The 19,669-nt window shown below is 30.2% G+C and overlaps 2 protein-coding genes across 2 annotated transcripts in view; one reads left to right on the top strand and one right to left on the bottom strand.

Moving 5' to 3' along the window:
* Positions 1–1,514, bottom strand: part of LOC129988654 (acetoacetyl-CoA synthetase-like) — a 44,180-nt gene extending 42,666 nt beyond the window's left edge. The window contains exon 1 of the mRNA XM_056096925.1: positions 1,433–1,514. The gene's annotated coding sequence lies outside the window, so the exon portion shown is untranslated. The remainder of the gene's footprint in view (positions 1–1,432) is intronic.
* Positions 1,515–3,375: 1,861 nt separating this feature from the next.
* Positions 3,376–18,581, top strand: LOC129987481 (glutamic acid-rich protein-like). The gene is made up of 3 exons (XM_056095458.1): positions 3,376–3,418; positions 13,919–14,803; positions 16,549–18,581. The coding sequence occupies exons 1-3, from the start codon at positions 3,376–3,378 to the stop codon at positions 18,579–18,581; spliced, it is 2,961 nt and encodes a 986-aa protein (XP_055951433.1).
* Positions 18,582–19,669: the final 1,088 nt, after the last annotated feature.

Genomic DNA, 19,669 nt, shown 5'->3' with positions numbered 1-19,669 from the left:
AATTTTAATATTTGAATAAATTTGTTTCTAAATCTATTTTCTGGAAAGTTACAATGATTTTAATATTTGCATTTACACAGATTTTAATGCTATTTTGGATGCCATTTTCCACAAATTCTAATTTTTGATAGAATTTCCTTACAAAACAAAACTCATAAATAAAAAAATCTAATGCATATTTTTGTTCAAATTTGTAATAATAATTTTTAATATTTTCTGTGGTTCTAGATAAGGAATAAGTAAACTATTTATTTAGAAATATTTTATAGTGGTTTTAATGCTTTACAATGTGAGAAAGGTTGAAAATTGTGTGTTATTTAACAGTTGAACCCTAATATTTAAAGAATGGAGAGAAATACAGCTTATATTTTAGTTCAGAAACTAGATAATATATTTCTTAAGCTACAAACAATAAGCTACATACATTTCTTAAGCTACATACAATCAATACATAATAAATAATTTATATATAACATTGATAGTATTGATTAATGAAATGACATTGATTTCAGTTGAATCGACAGTTAATAACAATGATTAATAAAATGATAAAGTTATAATTTATAATATCTTTATTATAATTTAAGTGAAAAGAAAAAAATTTATTAAATAAACTAGACATTGAATGTTTTGAATTAATTGAATGTTCGATAAAACTTCGATATATATATATATATTATATATTACATCTAACATACTAGAATTTTTTTTAAAAAAATTGCCAATACATAAATATTAATTAATATATAACATTAATTAATTAATTAAATGCCATTGTTTTGAGTTGAATCTACCGTTAATAACAATGATTAATAAAATGATGACGTTTTAATTTACTTTCGTTTTAATATATTAATTTAAGAGAAAAATAAAATTTTATTAAATAAATTGAAAATAATATTTTGAATTAAATCAATGTTCGATAAACTTTGATATATATGTTATAAATTATATCTAACATATTCAAGGGGTTTTTTTTAATTGATGATTTTTTTTATCCTTTTTCATTTGCATGCAATATACAACAGAAAGTTCTTCCTGTAAATTAAGCGTTTGAAAAATTATTCGCTTAAAATCAAGTATCTTCGAATTCTGCAAATTTAACAGCAATTTAAAAATAAAAATATGCACTGTTTTTTTTTTGCCTTTGAATTACAGAAATAAATTTTAACAAGAGGCATTTTAACTTTATATATATTATACATAACATCTTAAAAATTGAAAAGATTAAAAATTCCACATTTGAATCATTCAAAGCAGTCTTCTATATTTTAATTGTTATAAATCTTTATTATAAATCATCATGGTATACTTAGGCATAACTATAAAAGAAAAAATAAAAACTTCTGTATTGTACTTGAAATTTACACCATACTCATACAAAAATAAATTAGTATTAAATCAAATATTTATAGGGAATCACTTTACTTACTTTTGAACTTGATTATCAATCGGAAGTAGAATCGTAATCCTTTTATTACAATCAATATTAGCTCGAAGGAAGACGACGCAACAGTGATAACATTTAGCAGTGATAACTTTCGTATTTTCTTCATAGAGCCTTCTTGTCGGAGTAGATAAGATACATTTTGATTTTATCGATAGCATTGTCTAAATAATCGATTTAAAGACATATACATTAATTTGTTAGATTAATTTATTTTCCTTATTGAAATATTATAGCTTCCTCTGACGCTTTATTGCGTTAACTAATTTAAATATTTAAAGCGTATCGAATAAGCACACAGGTTTTGAAATGTTCAGTAAAATTAATATTCAAAGTATATAATTACATATCATTATTTTTTTTAATTCTATGAGTATAGTTCTTAACTATAAAATCGTATGCTTTCTAAAGATGAAGTTGCAACAGCAGGAAAATCAAAAAGGAAAAGCACAATTTTTTTTCCAAGGAAGTTATAAAAAGTGACCAGATATTCCAAATATGAGCAAGAAGTATTTCCTTCATTACAAAAATTTGTTGCACAAAAATTATTATACTTACACATACAGGATGTTTGGATTGCATTGAGCACACTGCAAAGAAAGAGAATCCTCGTCTTGGTTTCATTAAAGATGTTCAAAGAACCATATCTATGAGACGCACGATTTCCGAGTAAATGCAAAATAAAAAAAATTCCTCACGAGACAAGCTGGAAGGCAATGGTAGATTCCTTTTTATCTAAACAATATTTCTAAATTCCTTTCAATCCTTAGACAAACAACTACGAGAATGGTCTTTCTGAAAGATTCTCGCATCCAACAATTAATCCCCCCCCCCTTCCCACATAAAATTGGAGACCTTGGATAAGGCCGCGAATACTTCGTATGGCGTTGGTGAACGCCATGCAAAGTAGTTACAAATTACAGATCTGGGGATAGTTGCAAAATACAGATCTTTGACCTGAATCTAGCATTTTTACAGAATATATTTTAATAATAGGTGTTTTAGACGCCTTTCTGTCCACACCAAAATTTGAAAAAAAAAATTACAATTGTAGTCTCAAAACAACATAAAAAATTTCATTGATTTACGTCATTGCGTTTACGAATTAAAGCTTTTACTTATATGAGAAAGTATGGACAGAGAGATGGTTAACCGCTTGATAGAAAATATCTTAGCACTGTATCGTTATCGAGAACATAAAATTTTCGCAGATCCTAAAGTGAATAAGGGACAATCTATTACAAAATTCTATATTAACAATCCTGAAACAGGTAAAATATAAGTAGAATAACAAAAATTCACATCATTCTCTAACAATGTAATTCAGTTGTTTCAGCTTTATACTAGAATCTCCTCGATTTTCAGTTTCACTCTTTTCCTTATTGTTAGATTTAATTTTCCGATTTTCAGCTTTACTCATTTACCAGACATATGGAAAATTAGAATATGGATTGTTAAAAAAACCTATTCAGACAAATTTAATAAAATTTGGAATTTCGTTTTTTTTATACAAAAAATAGCTCCTGCAATATGACGTAGTATTCGCCAATGACCTTCCAATTTATCACCAGAATTACAGAAATAAAAATTTCACTCCAAGTACTGTTCCCAAGACGTGTTTACTCTGTGGCGGATTGTTATGAGCGAGGATAGAACCTGGGACCTTGTGGAAGCCGAGTAACAAGACCACAAGACAAAAGTAATTACTCGTGTCCTATAGCTGTTATTTGGCTTATAAACTTTCACCATAGCACTCTCCCTCCAGTGAGTCGGAGGTGAGACGAACGATGTGGCTGTTGAAATGTGATGTATCGTGGCTGTTGAGTTTAATGCGCCTGCACCCATTTGAGCAGACGCCAAGCGTTACGTCGAGCGTGTGCGGGTGAGTGGTTGCTGTTGCGTCAAGTGAATCTGACGACTTTCGGATGATGTGGGTAGATGGCGCCACAACAGCTGTACGAAGGTTGAAAGGTTGGTTGAAGGTTGCGTTTTTGCTCATCGTCCGAGGTTACCAATTTGGCGGATTGTTAGAGCCTGGGACCTTGTGGTTCGCAACCGAGTAACAAGACAAAAGTAATTACTCGTGTCCCGTAGCTGTTATCTGGCTTATAAGCTTTCACCTCAACTCCATCACAGTAAAGATTCGGTAGACATGTTTCTCCTGATGTCAAATTAATCATTAAAATAGTACGAGTCCGGTAGTTCCAACATCAATTTATTGCCTACTTTTCGTATCATATGATAACTCTATCACACACAACAAATTTTCTTGAAGTTAAATGGTATTCGAGTTTCGAAAAAAATGCAGAGACACAAGTACTGATGGAGGTGGTAAAAGAAAGGTTAAATCTGCATTTACATTTTTGTATGAATGATGTTAAAAATACATGATTGCATAATGGCATTACTCTCAAAGGAAACATCAAATCCACATCTGCTATCTATATTTATTTTTCAGAAATAAAATAAGTTTTGGGGCTTTTTTTTTTTTGAGTGTAGAAATACGGTCTATTTCATCACAATAAGGTTTTGGCTTACTAACTCCTGGTGTCAAGTTACAAATCAGAATATCTCAATTCCAAAACAATTTCAAATTTATTTGGTAAAGAAACAATTTTTATTATTCTGAAAATATTCTATAATTGCTCGTTTCAAAAAAATAATAATTAAAGCTACTAGCATTTTCCCATAGGAACTATGTTCCGTTATCAAAAACACAGTACAAATTCCAAATTGACATTGACTGAGATATTGGTTGCCAAATGACGTAGGTTTTCAATACATCTAATCTTACTGACAATGATAAAATTTGCAATGGGACAACCTCTTCAATGTTTGGGCACATTTAACAAAATTTAACGACTTGGCAAAAGTACAAATAAGTGCATCTACCATCTATATATTTTTTTTTTTGATAATATGTAATAATATAATGATTTCAGTGACAACTCACTTTAAGTCAGGTTTCACTCAGGCGCTTCATCGCTATAACTAAAGAATCAATTTTCACATATGCCTGCTTTTACCAGACTTGATACAAATATTCTTTGTATATCAATTGTTGATGGAAAAAAGCTTAATCACTTAAATGTTATTTATTTTTTTTTACATCGTCATTTAAAAGGAAAAATTAGTATGTAATTTTTAATGCCAAATTTCCAGAGTAAAAGGATTTTGAAAAGGCAGTTTTATAATTCCTTATAATGATTCAGTATTGCAACAAAAATTCTTGTAAATAAAAAGCATTCGCCTGCTGAATTAAATTCCAGTTGTCTTTTTCACGTACAAGTCGCTAGCAATGCAGTAAAACGAGTTTTATCAATTATTAAATATTGAATTAAATTGTGGCAACAAATTTAGATTAAATTCAATATTCATGGACACGAATGTTTATAATTTTCATAATCAGTGCAAACCTATAAATTGATTCAATTAATACAAGTGAAATTTTGATTTATAAATTTATAATTCTGGTTTTCTTACTTAAATTATTTTTTCAAAACCGGCAATAGAAAAATCAGCAAAAACTCGAAAAATAGCAACGAAAGGAAATGACTGTGTGAACACCGTAAGTAAATATAAAAGCAAAATTTCTTTTTTACTCATTAAGAAGATAATTTATGATTTAGAATAATTAGATTAATTATGTTAAATCTGTACTTAAATCATAAATACTATATAGACAGCACATTAGAGGTATTACAAAAAAAGGCATTGTGTTTTTGAATGTCTCATAAGGTTTCTTTATATATCGCTATAATCCACAATGGTTGTCTGACGGTCTAGTGGTAAAATATAGGCTTCAAGGGCTGCAAGTTTGATGTTTGAATTTCTTATCAGTTTTGTTTTATAGCCTGGTGCACATTAAACCTGATGTCATGTACTAAACTCCTTCCCTTGGTATGGTCGAAAATATCTGAATAGAGTTGCAACTCAGGTGTTGTACTTGACATCAAAATTGTCTGTCTCAATACAGTCCTAGTAATGGTTTTAAACCAAGCTTAACAATCCAAAATTCTGCACTGTGCTTCGTTTTTAATCGTCTCATATATAAATGATTTTAATTCTGAAAAAATTTGACATCGAAATATTGAATAATCGCCATGCTTTTAACCACCTTGATTCTCAAACTCTAAGAATTATATATGTCTGACTCTTGGTCGAACTGTCCTTTTATAAATATTATATTTCTCAAAGATAAGTAAGTCGGCATTGTGCAAGAAAAAAGCATATAATCGATATTTGAGACTTTGACCAAATATGCTTTGATGCGCTTCTTGAGTTAGTCGCCAATACGACAATCCAAATAATTACCCTGAATAATTTTGCTTATCACCCATCCATAAATACTTTATGGATGGATGTTTAAACATATATCTATTCTTATATAAATAAACATTTTGTTTAAAAATCGCAACTGGTTACTTAATTGAGTCAACGTTTCGTTAGTGTGTTTCTTTTCAATGCCAACGACGCCAAGTCGCCAATACGAAAAACAAGAGATTGTTGCTAAGTCAAACAATGCCAAGAACAATCACCGAAAAGTTGCCGACGGAATGAATCAACTCAATAATGTGATTTTGCCATTTTGGCAGCAAATTAAAATGGGTATATTAAAATAAATGTCCACACATAATCAAAATTTAGTATGAAGTATTATTTTTATTATTGTAGACATTTTTAAATTTTTGATACGTTTTTAGTCAAAGGAGATGCACAAAATGCTTATTTGGCTTCATCTACTAATGAGGTAGCTTACAGATTCATCTACTAATGAAATGGTTAAACTGTCTTGAAGGAATAAATATTTACTTCCTGTTATGAACTTTCCCATTTAGAATCGATTATTGGATAGAAAATAGTGAAGAAATTGAAAGATTTTTATGTGTGTCTGATTTTTGAATATTATTTCAAATTAATAAAAAATTTCGTTTCATATTTTTTTACAGGTTCATAGGAGAACAGAGCTTATAAATGGGCGATAAAGAAGAAAAAGTAGAAAAAAAGAAGGAAGGCATAATTAAACGTTAGTATAAAATTCTGAAACTTTTATTTTCAACTATATATCACTGACTTTTATTTTTTTTAATATTATTTGATTGTTTTTAAATCACAAACTTTTCCCACAAATTGTTTTTCAAATTCTTTTAAGTAAAAATAAATAATTTAATTAATTGTATCATGCTATTTGTTCAAGCAATTTTATGAATTTCAGTTTATGTTGATTCCAAAACAGTAAACATTTTTAATTTGCTAACTAATACCTGAATAACAAGATACTGATTACCCTTATTTTGACTTACACTAATGATTAACCGTCAAGATTGCTCAGCTAGAAAACTCGAACGAATCCTGTGTAGGCAATATGTTCTCGTCTTTGATTCCCACTGTGATGGCATTGCGATAACTTAGATGAAAATCTTACACATAAGTAAGTAGGTCCTCGATTCCCTGATAAATATACTAAAGGTGTGGGATTGAGTAACCTCCATTCCAATGGCTCACGAAAGAGGCTGAGCTGCGACTAGAAGTGGCTGCTGTTGTTGTTGGGATTTTATGACCCAAGAGTCATTTTCTGGCTAAATTGCGCCAATCATATGATTAAAATATCTGTAAATGTAAATAAGACTCTATATTAAGAATGATAGCATTTTAAAATGTAAAATTTACTTTGAAAATTTAAACACACATTGAATGAAAGTGAATAAATCAGTATTTAAAAGACAATTAAAATCTAAATATGTTTTATAGATGAAAAATATTTTCATTCTACCCCACTAAGCCCAACATAGTTAAGGATGAAAATTTAAAAAATAAATAAGGTTATTATTAAAATTTGGACACTGTATCAAAATAGGCTTCACACTAAAAACAACATACTGGGCACCTGGGCACATTTTAATACGGCCAAAAGTGGCACTTAGATTTTTTTTTTCCAATTCTCACCTTTCTCTAATGAAACGACCAGGGTTCTTAAGTAAAGCATGGATAACTACATCATGATTATCTTTGTTTTGAAGTTTTCAAGGATCACCTCAAATATGAATACAAAAAAAATATCAGGTGAGTAAGCATGTTGACGCTTCCCATGAGGGTACAATGATAGAGGTTGTGGTTGGGTTGACCACATTACTGATGACCAGATTAAATCTTTCTTATGGGTGCATGGGGTGATAATGACCCCTTTTTGTTACGAATCTCTTTGGGAATGGATATGATTGCAGCACAGTGCTCAGAGATTCTGGGAAGAGTAAGGGATATCAATTATGACTATCTTTATTACTTTGAGAGGCTGCAATATAAAAAGAGGGTTGTGGTTTCCTCTGTCCCTGATGAGAAAGAATGGAGTTAATTGTCTAATCATCTCATCGTCGATGATGAGACATGCTTCTTTGTTGTTGTTTCTAATGGCACTTCTCATAGACAAACCCACTGACTTTAAAAGTCAGTGATTTTAAGCCAAGGGTGCATCTCTTGTTTTTCAGTAGCGCCATCTAGGGCCAAGAGTACGATTTGACTACACACACGTCACCATCCTTTTTACGGGGATGAACTTCATTCACTCATCCACAGATCGTACTTTAGACCTGAATCAGAGAACGATCACCCCTGATCCAGTACCCCCAGTGGTATTATTCTCGACATGGAGGACTTTGTGACCACGACAAATTTATACGTGCGCCAGCTAGCCACCACACACACGGAGTGTCTTCGGTCGGAGTGGTTCGAACTCTCAACCCAAGGGATGCGAATCCAACCAGGCTATCCCGGGCATATGCTTCTTTGTGAAGATACTATGCGTGAGGTGCTCGCAATGGGATCAATTTCATGTTGTTCATGATTCTGTATTGCCATCTATGACGGAACATTCATTCAGATATATTTGAATAATCCAGTCTAGTTAAATTTTCTTTATTCAAATGCATTTTTGTTTGGAAAAAGTTAAATATAAAAGGTTGCATAGCTTCCCTTTACGTCTTGTAAAAAGTTGGCGGCAATTATGTTTTTGCTGTTAGTCTACACAATAAAATACTAATTTTAGGCCATTTATAGCTGAAATTAACGAAATGTTATGCGCATTGAATGTCTTTTTAAATTTTACCTCAATTAACAGACTCAGGGTATCAGCTGTAATCGTGACCTAATAGTTAATTCCTAAACCGTTAGATAAAAGCAAAGGATTTCCGTTGAAAAATATCTTAAATGTTTTAAGACATTGTGTTTGTTTCAGTCAATAAATATATAGTTGAAAAAAGTTAGTTATTTATTTTTATACAGTTCACTGTTCATGTTTAGTGGAACATTTTTGGGAAAGTAATATTTTAGACGAAAAAGTACTACTCATCTCTAACGGTTTCAATATAAATATTTTAGACTATTTAAAAAGCTTCTTTAAAAAGATTATCATTCAATAAAGAACTCCTTTTTTGAAGGAGGTCATTGATTGGTATAAAACAATGAAATTTAAAATTTCTTACTTGAGGTAGTTCGTTCGTTCGTTCGTTCCTCTCTCTCTCTCTCTCGGAAGGTAAGAGGAATTTAACAATTTAAATATTGTCATTTTTTTCCAGCTGTATTTTCATCCACTGAAGCAATATTATATTTTTATCATTTTAAACTGAAAATACATACTTTTATGGTTTAGAAATCACCAATTAGGATACTATTATATAATTAGATTTTCGATTAAATGATTGATTCAAATTTTGAAATAAACTCTCATTTGTATAAATAGGTAGATTACTTAATTTATAATATTTTTATAATATAATAATATTTTTATAATGTTCTTTTTATGTCGAATTTTTCTCGTTTAAAAGGACACATTCAATGTCGTCAGCTGCGAATTTTAGGGAACTTTTTATACCAATAAAAATAATTCTGAAGACATACACATAATTTTGATACCGAGAGAAGGCATTTCCTTCATTACAGATGTGGGAGGGGAGGATTTGTAATTAATAAGACCACATTGCGTAGCGATTGTATGAATTTCTGTATAATTCTGATTTTTCTTGATTATCTCTTAACAATTTGATTATAAAAAATACATCAATAGATTTCGTTTTGAAATTTTAAGTTTATTAATTTAAATTTTAAAAATAAATTTTAAGAAAAAATATTAGCTTTTATTTTATTCTCTCATAAATATTGTAAATAAATTTTCTCAAACATTTTCACTGCATTGTTTGCGACTGAAGGATAAAGAGCAATAGTTAAAGCAATAATTAAAGAGCAATTGTTAAAGAGCAATTTTATTTCATAATATTTCATAAATTAATTGGCTTATATTTTCATATTTACTTTCGAATATGTATTGAAAAATTTATGAGAAGTAATAGAAGCAATTTATTACAATTACTGGAATATGAAATTAAACTTTAGCTTTTTCGCTTTGTTCACTTTTTTTAGTTTACTAAGCAGTACAATTTTTTTTTTTTTCAAACTTCCATCAAAATTTATAAATTTTAAAATTTGGTTGGAAAAATTTAGAGTGTTCCTTTTTTTTATTTAAATATTTCAGTTGAGTATCTGAACTAAAAAACAGTTGTATATATAGGAAAAGTTGGCAAATAAATGATAAATTTAAAAGTAGAATATTCGTATTAAATAAATGCCCGATTATCTGATGTTTAAACTATTCAGCATAGTTTAGAACGAATTAAGTAGACGTTTTAGATTAGTTTTCCTTATTTATTTTTAAAATGAAAGCATTAATATTTTCTGTACACATGATTTTATGTACCTGAAATTTATATGTTATGATAATTAACTGAAAAGTGTAATCAATTTTATTTTTATAATGTCATTTATTCTAATATTTTTTTTAACACTAAGTATATAACAGAGACTATAAAGCACTGGCCTATACTAAGAGGTCAAAATCTTATTGAGGCTTGAATATAAAATGAGTACTTTAAATAATATAGGATTGTTAGAAAGTGATTTTTTTATGGAACTCCAACCTATCCGTCTATTTTATCACCCGACCTTCCAATCTGTTGCGTTAGACCGAATTGGTGGAAATATATTTTAATAAGATTTTTTTTCTATTACAAATTGATTTCAGAGGAATATGAAAAGATGACAGAACATTAAGGAAATGCATAGAAGTTTGTAAATCTTCTAAAATAATATATGTTACATGTTTAATTAAATTTAATGTTTAGAAAATATTTTCTTGGAGAAGTGATTAAGAGAAGATAAGATGTTTTAATTAATTCTTTTTAAACAATTGACTGCGGAGAGCAATTTGTCGCCAAAGGTGGGTAATAAGGGATAAATTGGTGAAGATACATGGCCAGAAAATTACATTTTTAATATTATTTTGTTGTCATAAGTTTCATAGACATAATAAAAAGAACATGCGTAATGTTATTAAAATAATGCAACTTTAATGACTTAACAATTTGATGCTTAAAACTTAGTTTATTGACGCAATTAGGAACATTAAATAAAATATCTCTCTGGTATAACATGAAGGTAAATACAAACCAATATCTCCGGTGGAAAGATAGTCGCCAGTGGCATCTAGGTTGAAGTAATTGTTTCTTTTTTTCATCAGTTTTATATGCAGATTGTTATGAGCGGTATTATTTCAAAGCTTGTATTTGTAAGTAGGGTGCTGTAAAAATATGATTTAAAAAATTGAAATCAGTGTAAAAAGAAAATTTAAAAATCCTATACATCAGGAAACATATTCACAACTTAATAGAGAATTACACACTATGACATATTTAAATTGTAGTATGAGGGACTCCTTTTGTCACTCTTGTATTTGCCTACACAAAGAGTGTCAAAATAATAAGCACAAATAAAATGTTATTACTTTATTTCACATGGGATATCTTCTCCGTTACCCTATTTCTTACCTCGAATTTTTTTATTTCCTGCCCAGAATTTATTTCAAAATATATCCTAGATTAATGTCAGTAATTCTAGATCTGACGGGTTACTTATATCCTTTTTAAATGAAAATATATCCCAAAGATAGGTACTTCCAAGGATATAAATAATTTCATACGCCAATTTCTGAGTGCTCTCCGATTTCACTGTCGAGTATTAATGAAAGGCGAATTTCCCAATTTCAATTAATTTTGTCTTGGAATCTGAAATAGATTGGATTTGGATTACTTCTATTTGCATCTTGTTAAGAATTAACTTCATGCTTATTTCATTCTGTCACAGAAGTAGAATTTTATTGGCGAATCTTGTCGACTCCTATAAGATTGGCTGCCAATTGATGGGACGATAATATAATTCCAAGAAATTTTTGTTTGATGAATATTATAGTTGCGAGTTCGAAAATTGTACAGACTAAGTCTATGGCAAAGGATACCGACGTGCTCTGATTGGTTTAAGCCTTGGCATCTTTTTGGCAATGTTTCGCCAAAAAGATGCCATACCGAAATATATTTTTATAAAAATAAATAAAATTTGTGAATTTATTCCCGCTCCCCTATTTTTTACGGTTTACATGTAATATTAATCTGGAACACATATACAGCAGAAAAGATCAAATCGTGAAACCTAAATTCAGGGAATATAAAAATTGCAATTTATTAAAAATATTTTTGTGTGTGTTTCTTCTTAATATTATTTTGATATAATTTAAAAAATTAGCTACGGAATCACATATTCCGTTAAAGCTTACATATTTATATGTTTTGGGCATTAAGTAATCATCTTCCCATATGTAGTTGATGGGAAAGTAACAAACGTTCAGCAACAAGTTTCAATGACTGCATAAATTATCGAATAAAGGCACGAAAATCATAGAAAAATAAGAATTATTTATTTGCTGCATTATATGTTGAGTAATTACTTTCATTTAATTTTTATACTTCTGTGCATAAACATTAGTTACTTGTATTACTAGTATTATTAGTAATATTTATTATTATTATTAATTACTATTAGCAGTATTACTAGTAATATTTAAAGAAAACAATTATATTAATAAAAATTAGATCGTGTTGATATTCACTCGTATCTTCCATAAAACTAATGAAAGGCACAAGGTTTGAGCCAAATAAGCGAAAACTACACTATTATGAGTGCAAAACATTGCCAGAAAGATGCCAAGGCTTAAACCAATCAGAGCACGTCGGTATCCTTTGCCATAGGCTTAGTCTGTACAATTTGAGAACTCACATTATAGTTCATCTGTACCACTTACATATAATGAGGAGTTTTAAATATTAAGCATCAAAATATTTATTAAATAGTTTATTACATACCGCTATGCTTATTGGGGCGAAACTTATTCATTCTGCATTATGTGTTTAACATCTTTATCTTGCACTAACACTCCATCAGAATCTTTTTCATTTATCCTCACTAGGAATTTCCTTCACCCCAATTTTTGGCTTTTCGTAAAAATTTTGAAAAAATAAAATGGCCGGAATTGTTAGACCGGTCAAATTGTTGATAGAAAGGGAATGTCACAAAGACTCAAAAGCTATATGTATTCCTGTAAAATATGCCTACAATGTGAGCAGTTGAAATACAGAACTAAATAAAATTAATTACAATTCATATTTTGAATGAATATAATCATTGTTTGTCTAATACAATTAATTACAACGATAAGGAAAACAATTTACGCTCATGTGATATGTGAAACTACGCTCATATGAAAAATGACAATTTTCTTTTAGTGGGCGAAAGGTTTTGAAAAATACATATCATGGTTTCCAAGATATTGCCGAAAGTGCAGAATTTTCATTTAACATTGGGAGCGTCGTTTTTCAAAACACTGTAACTCTTGAAATTAACATCAGAATTTCGTAACATTTTATTTAGAAGTTAACTAAAAGATAATAAATCGATTTGGTTAAAAATCTCGATTTCCGAAATGGAAAAATTTCTTAACTCGTTTAATCAGTTTGTCGGTTGAAATAAACTTGTTCCCTCAAAACATGTTCCTCGACACCAATTTTGTGAAGATGCGACAATAAATAAAAAAGTTACAGAGGTGTCCCGTTTTTCTTGTTTACGACTTGCTTGAATTTGTTGTACATTTTTATATCAAGAATTTGTGTATTTTGCTGAATTAACACAAATATTATATTGATAGTTGTATCTTTGAGATTGACGCTCTGAAATGGATATAATTGAGATTTGGCGGTCTTATAATTGAGGCTTTGGTCAATGTTTTCAGAATTGGGATGCTTTGACTCTAAATACCTGATATAATCATATATTTCTGTGTACATTCTACGGATTTTCAGATACAGTTGTGTCAAATCATATTTAACTACATCTTAATTTTTGATTTGCAAATATCTTGAACTTTTCCACATCCAGTAATGGAAAAGCGTTTACTAAATAAAATTTACTTAAAAATACTCGCATAATTTTTAACCACTGTTTTCAATACAGATAATGCACGAAGAAAAATGTGTATGAAAAAAAAGTATTTCGATATGGAGTAACTGCATTAGAAACTAAAATGTTGCTTTAAAATAGGTTATTGCTGTGCCTGCTGTCGAGGTGACGAAGAAAAGGAAGATGATACAAAGAAAGATATCCAGTATGAAAACTGGAAAGATTTATCCGATTCTCCCCATGAGGATAGCAGAGTGGAGAAAACTTTAGCAAGCGCTAAAGCAGCAGCAGAAAAGGCAAAGAAATCTCTGGAGGCTTCAGAGAAAGGGAATAAGAAAAAGAAAGGAGATCCTGAAGATCCACTCTTTGTAGCAGAGTCATCATCAGACGAACTGAGAGTTATATCGGAAGAGGTCGATGACAAAGCTGATGACAGTAAAAAAAAGAAAAAAAGTGGAAAAGATAAACCGGAGAAACCTTCAGCAGATAAAAAGAAGAATGAAGTCGATGAAAAGAAAGAGGAGAGTGAATCAGAAAAAAAGACAGACAACGATGAAACGCCAAAAGAAGAAAAGATAGCTGATGAAGAGACAACAAAAGAAGATACTGAAGATGACAAGACAAAGAAAGATGACAAAGAAAAGAAAGGAACTGGTGAAATTATTAAAGGTGCTCTGAAATTATCGGCAAAGCAGAATAAAGAAAAAGAATCCAAAGCAACAAGTAACATTGATGTGGAATCGAAAGACCTTTCTGTTTTAGAAGCCAGTTCACCTTCTGATGAAAAACCGAAGGATGAAAAGAAGTCAGATACAAAAGAAGAATCTGATAAAAAGGAAACAAGCAAGGAAGAAAAGTCAGATCCAAAGAAGGAGCCTGAAAAAAGTGAAAAGAAAACTGATGAGAAAATTGAATCGCCCAAAAAAGAAGACGATGTCCCTAAAGAAGATACTGATCCTGATGATACAAAGGACATTGAAACTGAACAACCAACTGAACCTGAGACAGAAAAAGCAAAGAAGAAAAGTATAGTGCCTAAACTATGGGGTCGTGGGACAAAATCGTAATAGCAACAATAACTATAAGGCATTTATATTGACATCAAGTTCATTCCACATAGACATTTTTTTAGCAATGATACTTCGTTACATTTATATGATAACTCTATACTCTTAAAAACAGTTAATTTCAATTCCATATGTTCCATGGGGTGAAATTAAATTGTCCACATTTTCAATAGCTAGTAGAATCAATTTAAATGCAATGACACAAGAACGTTTTTTAAAATTCAAAAGAAATAGTTTGTTTTATATTTGTATAAAAGTAATTCTAAATAAATCTTAATTTTTACACATTTTTTGTTCTGTTTTCATTTATGCTTTTGTGAAAAATGTTTTCTTATAAGAATTGCATGGCTTTTCGTATGTAAAATTTCATAGTTCCTAAACTAAAGGGCCGAAATGATGTTTCTCTCTAAGTACATTTTCAGACTGAAGTACATTTAATATTTGAAATTCATAAATAATTCAAATTATTAAAAATTCAAACTATTTCATACTCAGTGAAGTTTCCAAGAATGATCTTTAAAAAAATTGTTTTTTATAATAAATAAATTTTATAATAAAAAAATTATTTATTAACCACATTACCAATGTCTTTTTTATTTTCACTTCTAGGCACTGTAAATTTAAATAAATATTTGTTATTTATTATTCTATATTTATGTTGGGGTGATTTAAACTAAATTGTAAATTATAATTTTATAAAAGTGCTAAAATTGTCTTAGATTAATGAGTCTGCTGCAATTGGATATCACAAATATATTCAGAAAATATACTCCGTCCCTAAATTATTTTCCGATTATCAGAATAATTACATCACAAATGTTTAAACTATAAGAATTTTCAGAACAGTGATTTTACTGAAATTTTTAGATGAGAAATTTATACAAATAAATTTCCTTCACTCTTTATCATTGCAACTATGTATCTGGAATTTCAGGTTTTCAATAGTCAGCAATATTCAGAAGCAAGTTGCTGCAACGGCTTTATAAATAAACATTAAAATACCAATTAAGAAAACGAAATTTGACTATTTTTATGTACGCTATTGACTATTGTATGTATTTGACTATTTTTCATTTGACTATGTTTATGGATTTTAAACAAGAACAATATGTCAGAGGGCATGTGAGAACAATACGCAAGAACAGTATGTCAGAGGGCATGTGAGAACAATACGCAAGAACAATATGTCAGAGGGCGTGTGAGAACAACACGTCAGAGGACACTCAGACATATACGATCATAAAAACTTACCAGTAAGTTATGATATTCAATATCAAACATGTTGGTTTGAAATCATGAAAAGATTATCGTATTTGAAACATAATTTGATTCAATTTCTTTCTTTGTATTAATTAGTTAATTGGATTTTAAACATAATTTGCTTCAGTGTCTTTCTTTGCATTAATCGAATTATCGTATTTAAATCGTAATGTGCTCCAGTGTCTTAATTTGCATTAATTAGATTATTGGATTTGAAACATAATTTGCTTTGCATTAATCAGATTATCGGATTTGAAATATAATTTGCTTCAATGTCTTTTTTTTGCATTAATAAGGCTAAGCAGAAATGCTTGTTTTTGTGTATGATAACTTTATTAGATTAGTAATTGGGCATTTATCTAGTAATTTTACACATTAATTGTTTTAACAAAGGATACTTTTCATAGTTGCAACTGCAGATCTAAATTAATTAATTTGAAACAGGTAACTTGGCATGCTGCTGGAAAAAAAGTGATACTGAAAGCGACAGTGAAGATGAAGAAAGTTCCTCAGAAGAAGCCCTGGATAAGTACTCGGATCTCGACGATTCAACACAAAAAGTTCTCGTATATACCAAGGCTATCACCGACAGAACTCGAAAGGGTTTCAGTCCAAAAAGTTACTCGAAACGAGAATCGGATCCTGAAAGTGAAAAGAAGAAATACATTCATCAACTCCTGGGGTTTATCCCCGAAGAATCCCAAAATAGCAGAACACAGGAAATAGAGCGGATTTTGGAGAAACAAGATACTCCCCAAGATTATTATAAAAGTAAAGATAACGGATCAGGCAAGATTGAAAGTGACAAAATACTTAAAAACGGTCGAAAGCAGGATGATAAAAATGACTTTAAAAAAGATGAAAAACAGACAGAAAAGAATTGTGAAATTGTGGAAGCTTTCAAATCAGGTGAAAAGCGTGATTCAGACAGGGCAGAAGACAAAAGAGAGCCGATGGAAGACAGTGGATCTAAAACAGCTCAAGGAAGTAAAATTGATTTGAATAATAATAAAAGTGAAGCCCTGCATTTAACGACTTCCAAGGACACAAGCAAACAGGAAAATGGTCTGCAACATAAAGATAAGAATGATTTCTCAGTAGATAGCCAACCCCTGGCAGAAGACAGTAAAGTTTCGGAAGACTCTACAGAAATAAAGACAGAGGTGGGGGAAACAGTAGCAAGACCAGTATCTGAAAGTGTAATAATTGCTAAAGATCAAACAAGACGAGATAACGACAAAAAAGAACGATCTAACAATGAAATTGCAAAAAAGAGCGGGAAAGCTGAAGATGAAACTGAAGTTGTATTTGACGGTAGGAACATCGACAAAGAGGAAAAACAAAAGGAAAATGTTGATGGTGATGATATTGATGCTAAGAAATCTTCAAATGAAGAAGAAAAATCGAAAGAAGGCAGTGGTACTCCTTTAGAACAAGATCAAATAAGAATTGACACGAAAGAAGAATTAACAGGAGAAGAAATTCCAAATACCATACAGGAACGAAAAGATGATGATGATGCAGGATCTGACAAAACGGAGGAAAATCTTACCGATGGCGTTGGAGAGTCGGAATCTGCCGAGAAAACAGAATTTGATGATAAAAGTGTTTCAGGACATACAGAAGGTGACGCAGAGGAAACAGAAGCCACACAATCTACCAAACAGGAAGATTTCATGGATGAAAGAAACAGAAAATTTAGAAAACAGGCCATTGAATCGGGTATATTAACTGAAGAGGATGTAAGAACTTTCGGTTCAACTACGGTCAACAAATATTCCAAATCAGATGAAAAAGGAGAAGATCCTGAAGACGGCTTAGCACGCAAAAGCATTTCAAATGAAAAAGAAGAGAAAAAAGGAGATGATAAAGGTGCTATTAGTAAAAGAATAAGTCTTAAGGGTACCAGTAAACAAACAGAGTCCTCAGAAAAACCAACATTCGGATTCAAAAGTGTTCCACCTGATGCTGAAGCACAAACACATAGTGATGATGCCATGCAATCTACAAGAAAGATGGAAATTCGTGATGAGAAAGAGAAAATAGTTGAAACGAGTTCTTCAGAAACATATAAGTTATCTGAAGAGGATTATAAATCGTTTGGTTCAACAAGAATCAACTCCAAACCAGAGGAAAAAAGAGACGATCCTGAAGAAGGATTTAAATCTTCAGGAGATTTAAGCTCCACAGAAGAGAAGAAAGACGATGAATTAAAATCTTCAGCTAAATATATGAGTCTTGACGATATCCTTAAGTTATCAGAATCTGCTGAAAAAACGAAATTTGGAAGCAATGACGACTTTTCGGCGAGCATTGAAGATAAAAAAGGTGAAGATGACGCCAAAGAATCCACCAAAGAGAATAAAAACAAAGATGAAAAGAAGAAAACTATAAAAAGGGTCATTGAATCGGGTCTTCTAACAGAAGAAGATTTAAAAGCTTTTGGCTCACAGAGTAACAGCAAAAACACCCAATGAACAAAAAAAAAATATTTATATAAAATAAAATTTGTAGTAGTTCTAAGATTGTATCTAACAGTTAGTAATAGAATAAAAACCAATAATTATATTTCTTTTAATAATTGGAACAATATTTTGCAGTGTCGCAATAATATATCAAAGTATTCAAAACCAATTATTTCCAACATTTACAATAGAAACTTGCTATTGAAGTTACAGATAATAAATTTATTTTACTTCATTCTGATTGATTGATTGCCTTATTTAACAATTTGCGACTATTTAAAATACGTTAAGCTGTTAATTGAACGAATAATATAATAAAATCATGTTAAATTGATAAAAGCCAGAGCCAGCACTCTTCATTTGAATTTTTGGTATCTTCCGCAATAATGGCGATTTTCATGTATATCTTCATCAAATAGATTAGGAAATCGAATCGCGTGTGAATTTTGAACCTCTCACTATCAACAAATTGTATCAAAATTTTTATTAAAATCTATAATTTTGGCATTAACGTGTTTTTACTTTGTCTTATACGAAGTATACAGAAAGTATAGTAATTGTCAAAGAATTATAACTCGAGATTTTGTCGAATCTAAACGTTTTCGAGTTTCCTGAATTCGAAAAACTCATTCTTGGAAAATTCTCTAGGAAGTTGATGGTCTGGACAGGTCTTAACATCATTAATTCATTCACTCATTCATTAATTTGGGGGTCGAACAGGAGCAAGCAAGTTTCTTTCATAGAAATAGGCATTATGAGTACGCAAATTTATTAATACGGTATTACGTTGCCACATGTACGCAAATTTTGAAGCTATCTGAAATTGTTTCATACTTGTGGATGGTAATTTTTGATAAGAATAAGACTCCGCTTTTTCTTGCATTTCATCTTTTCCTGAAAGATTACTAAAAGTCATCCTGTTCTTTGTTTGGAATCAGAACGATGACGAAGCATAACACAATATCACTCAAAAACAAAAAGATTTGTGTAAGCAGATCAGAGAATTACAATGATATAAGAACAAATATTATGAATAATCAGATAAAATCTGTAATGCGAAACAATACGTAGAAACAATCAGATAAAATCTGTAATGGAAA

This window comes from Argiope bruennichi, chromosome 10 (assembly GCF_947563725.1).
Source record: "Argiope bruennichi chromosome 10, qqArgBrue1.1, whole genome shotgun sequence".
Taxonomy (NCBI): domain Eukaryota; kingdom Metazoa; phylum Arthropoda; class Arachnida; order Araneae; family Araneidae; genus Argiope; species Argiope bruennichi.
This window is presented reverse-complemented; position numbering and strand designations above follow the sequence as displayed.